General features: G+C 38.7%; 1 protein-coding gene across 4 annotated transcripts in view; it reads left to right on the top strand.

The window, feature by feature from the left end:
* Nucleotides 1–7744, top strand: part of cobl (cordon-bleu WH2 repeat protein) — a 50474-nt gene that overhangs the window by 25322 nt on the left and 17408 nt on the right. For all 4 annotated transcript variants that reach the window (XM_068323397.1, XM_068323398.1, XM_068323395.1 and 1 more), the window contains one exon: nucleotides 2486–2668. In XM_068323397.1, the coding sequence (XP_068179498.1) occupies nucleotides 2486–2668 (183 nt within the window). The remainder of the gene's footprint in view (nucleotides 1–2485; nucleotides 2669–7744) is intronic.

Genomic DNA, 7744 nt, shown 5'->3' with positions numbered 1-7744 from the left:
ATTGCCCTGCTTTTGACCCATCAGCCATACAGCATAGTAAAAACTGACAGAATTACTCAATATCTGAAATTTTATATTTTATATTAAAAGTTTTGTAAGCTTAGGTTAGTTTTTCAATGGAAACTTTTCCCTATTTCACTTTCTTCACGACTTTCTTCATTGTTCTAATTTGGTTGTTCTTACAAAAGACAAATAACTTTTGAGTATATTATAATATATTTTCACTAATGTTTAGAAGTTAGTTGTACCCTATATAGTAAATGGACTATTCAAATGAATTGACTCCTCTTCCCAATACAACAGAAAGTTGAAAAAAACATTTGCTACTTATTTACATGCTGTAATTACAATATCTCTGTTACAGTAAGAATATATTCTCACATATGTAAAATGTACATAGTATTAACAAAGATGCAGACCTGCCTACTGGGTTGCTCCAATCAAAACTTTCTTTATACTGGTCATTTTCTTTCCCTCCTTACTGTGCGATGTTGTAACCCTAGGTCCAATTCATTCCAACATCTGGAACTCAATGTTCCTTTTTCTGCTGATTTTATTCCGTATCCAGACATTGTCTGAATGCATCAATTAATCTGCTTTTAAATACTTCTCTTGAAGATTGGGAGTGAGTCATGGTTTGGCTGTCCCATTGTGCCAGGCTCTGTACCAAGCTGAGCCATGGGGAGAGTCAGATTTTCAGGAGCAGTTTTGGTTCTCTTTGATCAGATGTTGAAAACTACTTCTTTGTTCCAATGCTTCTATTAGGACCACTCACCCTGATTCAAAATATATTGTTGTGACTGAAGAATTAGAAATGTGCGCAATTGCAAGTGTGCAATGTACATGAGCATGTTTTTATATTTAAAAAAAAATCATTTTAATGGATTGTAAATGAGAGAGGTGAGAATATTCTCTAGAGATGTGTTGACCAGTTCATGGAGATTTTAATAATAGATTATTAAATTCAGTTGTATTTTCTTAATCTCTAAAAGACATGTGTGAAATCCACCCTTAGTCCAAACAGTTTAGTTTGTTAAAAGAATAGCATACTGTGTGATTGTTTTCTGTTAAATAAATGTCATTGGCCAGGGGTTTGTCATTCTTTGGATTGTTTTGATTTAAAGACTATAAGTTTAAAGGATAAAAGATTGCAACAAAACTAAAAGCATTTGGTGGTAGTCAATCTAAAGATTAATTAGTTTTGTGGATCATGTGCACAAAAAAGACAGATTGCTGTTCAATTGTAAATTACAATAAATTCAGTGCAATGCTACATCTTTTCAAGAGGGTCCCATTGTCACAAATACAAAATAATCCATATACAAACAGTGTTAACAATCATACTCAGAAAATGAACAGACACAGACATTTCTTTCACCCATAAATTAATCATAAGATTTTAAAATAAAAATGTGTAACTGAAAGACATTTTATGAAACATTACTTTGAAAAGATGCAGCTCCTCTGATTCCCAGTGCAACATTGTTGACCAGCTCTTCTAGTAAGTGGCTTTTTACCCTCTGTCTCGAACCTTACCCTGGGGACAGAGAGAGACAGTCAGTCTACAGATCTTAGAGTAAGAGCTAGGCTGTAAGTGGTGAGAGGGTCAATAATGTAAAAAAGCAGCAAAGCTATTCACTTATCTGAGAATAAAAAAACAATGGTGTAAGAAAAACCTCCAAGCATCTGGTCACCAAGGTCTTAAGTTGAGAAGAGAAGAAATTTGCTCATATATTTCATTCATTATTCATGGTCTAACTGTGACCCGCTGTGGCGGGTCGCGGGGGACTGGAGCCTATCCCAGCTGACTAAGGGCGTGGTGGGGGAAAGTCCGGGCGCCACGCCAGTGCACCGCTGAGCCACACAGAGACGCAGACAAACATGCAAGCACACACATCAATTTGGAATGGCCAATTAACCTGAAGCGCATGATTTTGGAGGTGGGAGGAAGCCGGAGGACCCGGAGAGAACCCACGCAGACACGGGGAGAACATACAAACTTCACACAGAGAGGGACTCAAACCCGGAACCACCTCACTGTGCGGCAACAGCGCTACCCACTGCACAACTGTGCCGCACTGCTCATTTATTTATATTATACATTTGTTCCCTAAAAGTTGTGTTTATCCATTTATGAATTTTAAAATATATCAATAGCATTACTGAGAATCTATTTAGATATGGAACACTGAAGTACCACAAAAGAACCTTCAGCAATGGCACTGCTATGATACCACTGCTGTTGATTCGGTCTGAAGCACTCCCAGGAATACCTATTCAGTTTTCAACTAGTCAACTAAATAAAATGCCAAGATAAACTTATAACAGCCACACATAAACTACACACACTGTAACAGCCAGGCAGCTGTTACAGTGTACATCTGAAGTTATCCTAAAGTCATTTTTCCTGCAGTGTCTTATACATTTGTGCATTTTACACTTAAATATCTGACTTCACCTGATTATTTTTTAACATCACCCACAGGCTAAGTCCACTGCATCAGAGGTCCCAAGCGTGGAATATCAGAGAAGTCCTTTTGGACATTCTCAGTCCGTCATGAACATACCCAAACTGTCTCCCAAGGCTGAGACCAAGAAGAGGAGGGCCCCCGCGCTGCCTGGAGCCCCAACCACCACTGTGGGCTACACAAGCTTTGAAAGCCACCAGGTGAGAGTTTAGCAAAGTTGTGTTCACATTTGTGAATGACTAGCAATGAAAATTTCATACCTACTAAGCAAACACAGAATCTCACCATCTCCTAAACATGAAAATAGAAACAGACAAGTTTATTAAATTTTTGTATGAAGGCAGAGACACATACAAAGATAAGTTCCACTGACGCATAATGAGAAATTAAACTGAGGCAACATATTTGTATTATAGAGCTGTTACAATTATGTAACATTATTTCAGGAGCTTCAGGATAGCAGTACATCTAAAGCCTGTTATCTCTTTGACACAGACTTACCTCTTTGTGTTTTGTCCTGAGGATTAGTTCCTGAAGGGCGGAGTGACCTCTGTCATCTGTATTAGAACAACAGCTCCCTGCAGTCTCATTACGGTGCTATGGCAGCATGCTGGGAAATGTTGTTTAGGAACCAACATCCTGTCTCCATGCCACAGATAATACGTTTTGTTTATTTTCAGTGGCTGGTGTACTTGATGTTATCAAGAGAAAATGTAGCTCTCTGGTTGGCATGGAGAATTTTGTTATCCTCTTAAATTTTGTTTAACTAGAGCCATTCATAGAGGTACACACAGGGTTTCAGAAGTTGCTGGAGGGACATCAGGCTCAAGCCTGAATGGAGTGAGCTCTTCTCTATTTCAATTTTGATATGAAAAGAGTTGAACGAATCTTAGATCAATAATCAAGCGCTTACACAGATCAATGTGATTCTATTAAGAAGCTTCTTTACTCTAGCCGTAGTTGCAGTTGGGATTTTTTTTTAATAGAGAAACACATTATTGTATCTGTCCAGATTAAGAGCTATGAACAAGCAAGTGAAATTGAGAGCCATGTTGAGACACCGCCAGGAGTCATAAGGGCAGCTTTAGTGAGAAGGCATTGGAAAGGTCTTTTGAGGACTTGATGGCTGGTCCAATAATAGATTTCTCCATCTTGTGCTTAAGCGAGATTCTGTACGGTTATTTCAAGGCAAGCTATGTTTCAGGACGTGTCTCATGTTTTAGCTCTCTCTGTTCAGGTGATTTAAGCAGACGGATTGAAGACAGAATGTGTGTGTGTTCTCTTTACCTTATCACTGGTTGATTTTCTTATACAGTCGGAATGAAAAAGATGTAATCTATATAAAATTTAACTTACTTATATTATATTCCTTAATTTGTAAAGTCACCATGTTGATTATAAATTCAATGCACTGATTGAAAGGTTTAGTTATTGACTGACATTATCCCTCTGTGCGTAGTTCATATGTCATCCCCGTCTCTTGGGTTCTCCAGTTCTCCAGCTTCTTCCTACCTCCACTATATAGTCACTATAAATTGTCTGTATTTATGATGAATTGAGTGTTTGTTTGTCGAGTGTACCACTTCTATCGCCTGTAGCTGGCTGGGATGGGCTCCACAGACCTATCCCAGCCGTTTGAATAAACTTGATTGAATAAGCAACTGTAGACGATTCTGGTCATCTTGTCTTTCAAAAAAATAGAAACTGCTGGACTTTCAATGATTTTTTTTTTCATTACCACAGCACACGTTCACACAGTCAGTTTTAGCCCAGGTATCATCACAAAGCCTAATGCAGAACTCAGCAGAGTGGAAGATTCAGGGCTCTTTGTCTTTTTAATTTTCAAGAGCTGAAAACACTGAAAAGCTATCAGACCTTATGAACAAATTCTAAATATGACAGAACTGTTTTTGTCGCGCCTTCATCAAATGGCGTAGGCAGCAACTTACATATAGAGTAGATTGTTAATGGCACGATCCAAATACGTGGGGTAACCCTAACCCTGGTTTAGCTTATTGGGCTTCTCCAGTGATGTAATACTACACATAAAAGAGGTCAAGGATCCAAGATGAGCACAAAAAGGCAGCCAGAGAAGGTTATTTGGTAGTTTGCATTCTAGGATACCAGAAGACCTTCTCTTGACCATCTCTTTAGTGCTGCCAGGGCTTGGTTTTTATACTGATTGATGGTGATCTGATCCTGTGGAGAAACAAATATAACACGACAAAGAAAGAATTGTGACCAAGGACATAGCGATCATATGATGAAGAGGATGACAGTTGCCGGTTATGCTGTGTTCTCACATTTATGTATGAAAAGGAATAAAGGCACGACATGCAGTGCTGATGAGGGTCCACTTTTTGACTTTATCCTTTTTGATATACAATTAAAGGCAAACAAAGCAACAACATTCACATCCCTGTCTGAGGACAAAACTATCATTTTAATATATTACTTTATATTTTTTCATTTTGTTCCAAACAAAACCTTTTTGTTCTCAGGGAGACACATTGCATTGCATATATTCAGCCTGTCCAACAATTTTCTAACCCAAATCGTACTCACATGTCCATACATCACTGCATGTATTAGTTTTTGTGCACACTGCATTCCTGTCTGCTTCTTTGTGGCTTCTTGATTGATCAAGCTGTGTTTCTCCTGATGATCTGTCTCTCTGGAAAAAAAAAAGAGCTAGCATCTGAGGGAGTCTTGTTTTTTTGCAGCCGTCCATCAGTGCTCATGGGTAGCTAGCTATAATCTGCTCTGATGCACAACTCTGGCTCAATCACCCAGACAAAACTACTGGATCTGTGTTGAGTAAGGAATGTTCCTGAAGGTTGTCTTTTTCTTGTGTATCTCATTTATTTTGCTGTCCATCTATCTATTTTCATTCAATTTTTTGTTTCGCCCTGATATCAGCTATGGTATTGCTACAGATTCTCTGTTTCGTCTAGATTACAATACTCGCCGCCTGGTCACAGCTTCAACTGAGATACATATACTGTACATATGTTTGTATATGTGTGTGTGCGTGCTTGTGTACGTGTGTGTGCACGTATGTGTGTGTGTGTGGGGGGGGGGGTCACCATTGCATTACTTGGGGATTACAATTTATTTAGAAAAATAAAAATGCCGTTCAGTTGGAAAGCTAAACATATAGCCAGCGTACAGACAGCTTTAAATGGCACAACTGTAATATTTATTAAATTTACTCAGAGTAATCACCATATTACTTTTACTGTCACTAGTACACTGTACTCCGGCTCCTCCAAGCCCTGCCCCCAACACTTTGCATGAACATTTCTGCATATGAAACAAAGATGGGAGGAAAACGTTAAATTTCATTAGGTTAGTAGGACAAAGTAGACAACAAAGGAACTGGGTCAGCTTTGTATGTCCATTCCTTAACTAGACTCTTACACTGCCCCCAAGAGTCCTTCGAAACAACTGATGAATAGTCACGCAACAGGTTGAGGCCTCCATGGGTGGCCATATCTGATCAACATGCTCCAACATGGGGCCCTTCGCCTCTCAAACCACTGAGTGGAAAATTTAATGGACACCACCAGACTGTTCTAGCATGGTCTTCTATTAGCTTTTGTGTAGAAGTAAATCCCCTTTATAAATATGCCCACGTTCACACATGTTGTGTTGTGACTCAGTTGTAGTTCAACTGAACTTTACACATAACAAAAACATCAGATTGTGTTAAAATTAAAATTGCTATCAGACAGTAACTACTTCAGCATACCACACGTGGTAAGCTGAAGAGATTCTGATCTGTAGTTGTTTGTATTTTCTCACTACATTTTTAATTTAGCTGTACTAATTTACCACTCACTGTGAAAACAAAAATGTCCAAAAAAGTCCAAAAAAATGACAGTATTTTCACAACTAAGTTGCCTCAATAATACCTGTTAGTAGTTTTTGGCCAAAGAAACTTTAATCAAATAAGAAGTATTGGAGTGTTTCTGGGGAAGTTCTGATGCATGTGGAGCTGCAATAGGAAAACATAATCACACTACTATGGAAACAAGGAAGTCAGATGGTTGTTGGTGTTCTCTCAACATCCTGTTTTAATCATCAGATGTCAATTAACTCCATTGACTATCTTCTTCATACATTGAGTGTCCTTTGCTCTGTTTTGACTTGACTTGTGATGTTACAACACAGAGCTGTCTTTGAGACATGAGGAAAGATCCTGCCTCCAGGTTGCAACAGTACTTAGCTGGGCTTGCTCTAGCCATTCGCCACGTCGCCATAGGCGTGTAAATTCCAGATTGGCTACAAGGTTTTTAGCCTGTGTAGCCACTGTGGCGTTCTTATTTTTAGGAAAAAAAGGCTGTAACTTACAACTTTTTTGGACTCACGAAAATCCCCGAGCGATAACAAACTTTTTTTCTCGCTAGCGCTGCTATTTATGTCGGCGCATGCCGAAACATGCCGACGGAAATAGTCGATGGAAATAGCCAAAGCATGCCGACGGAAATAGCCAAAGTGACCTGAACGCTCCCGATCATTAAATATGCACTCGGGTCATGACCTCCTCTCGTCAAATGAAAAACAAAAAGATTCTATTTTTACAAGCTAAATTGGTGTACAACAAAGCGAGGACAATCGATCAAAAAAAATTAAGAATCCAGTGTTGTATAGTAGAGTTTGTGTTAAAATTCTAATTGAACAACAAATGGTGAATGCTGAGAGGGGGTAGGAGTGCTGACAGACCGATCAGAAGATAAATGAAAGATATTATCAATATTTTTTTGTAGTCTTAGACTTTTGATCCCTGTGACCGACAGGAATAACCAGCGATGCATGTAAATGTGTATTCACCTTGCTTTTTTTATTTTTCATTCCTTTTTTAAATTGAAATGAAAAATTGTGTTATCGAATTAAAAACTAAACTAAACTATGGCATACCAATGGTGTTGGTGGTGGTCAAAGTTAAAATGTGTTCTACTCCACATAAAACTTACAAGTAAACATTAAGTAATACCAAGAATCAAATTTATTAAAGTCAAAGTGTCTAAGTCAAAGTAGGACAGAAATAAAGATAGTTAAGCTTGAACTGTTGACTTTAGTGTATTTTTGTAGGTAAACTGAACAGAAGATTTCACCCTCAGAATGCACCAGAATGCAGGAAGACAACCCCATTTTCTAAAATATTTCCCAGGGGGAGGCCCCCCGGACCCCCCTGTGTGGGGGTATCCCCCCCCTCATGACGAGTGTCAGTCGTCCGCAGCTGCACCACTGTCTTCGACACAAGTGAGGCTTTT

Source organism: Antennarius striatus, chromosome 9 (genome assembly GCF_040054535.1).
Source record: "Antennarius striatus isolate MH-2024 chromosome 9, ASM4005453v1, whole genome shotgun sequence".
Classification (NCBI taxonomy): Eukaryota; Metazoa; Chordata; class Actinopteri; order Lophiiformes; family Antennariidae; genus Antennarius; species Antennarius striatus.
Note: the sequence above shows the minus strand (reverse complement) of the source record. Positions and strands in the feature narration are given on the sequence as shown.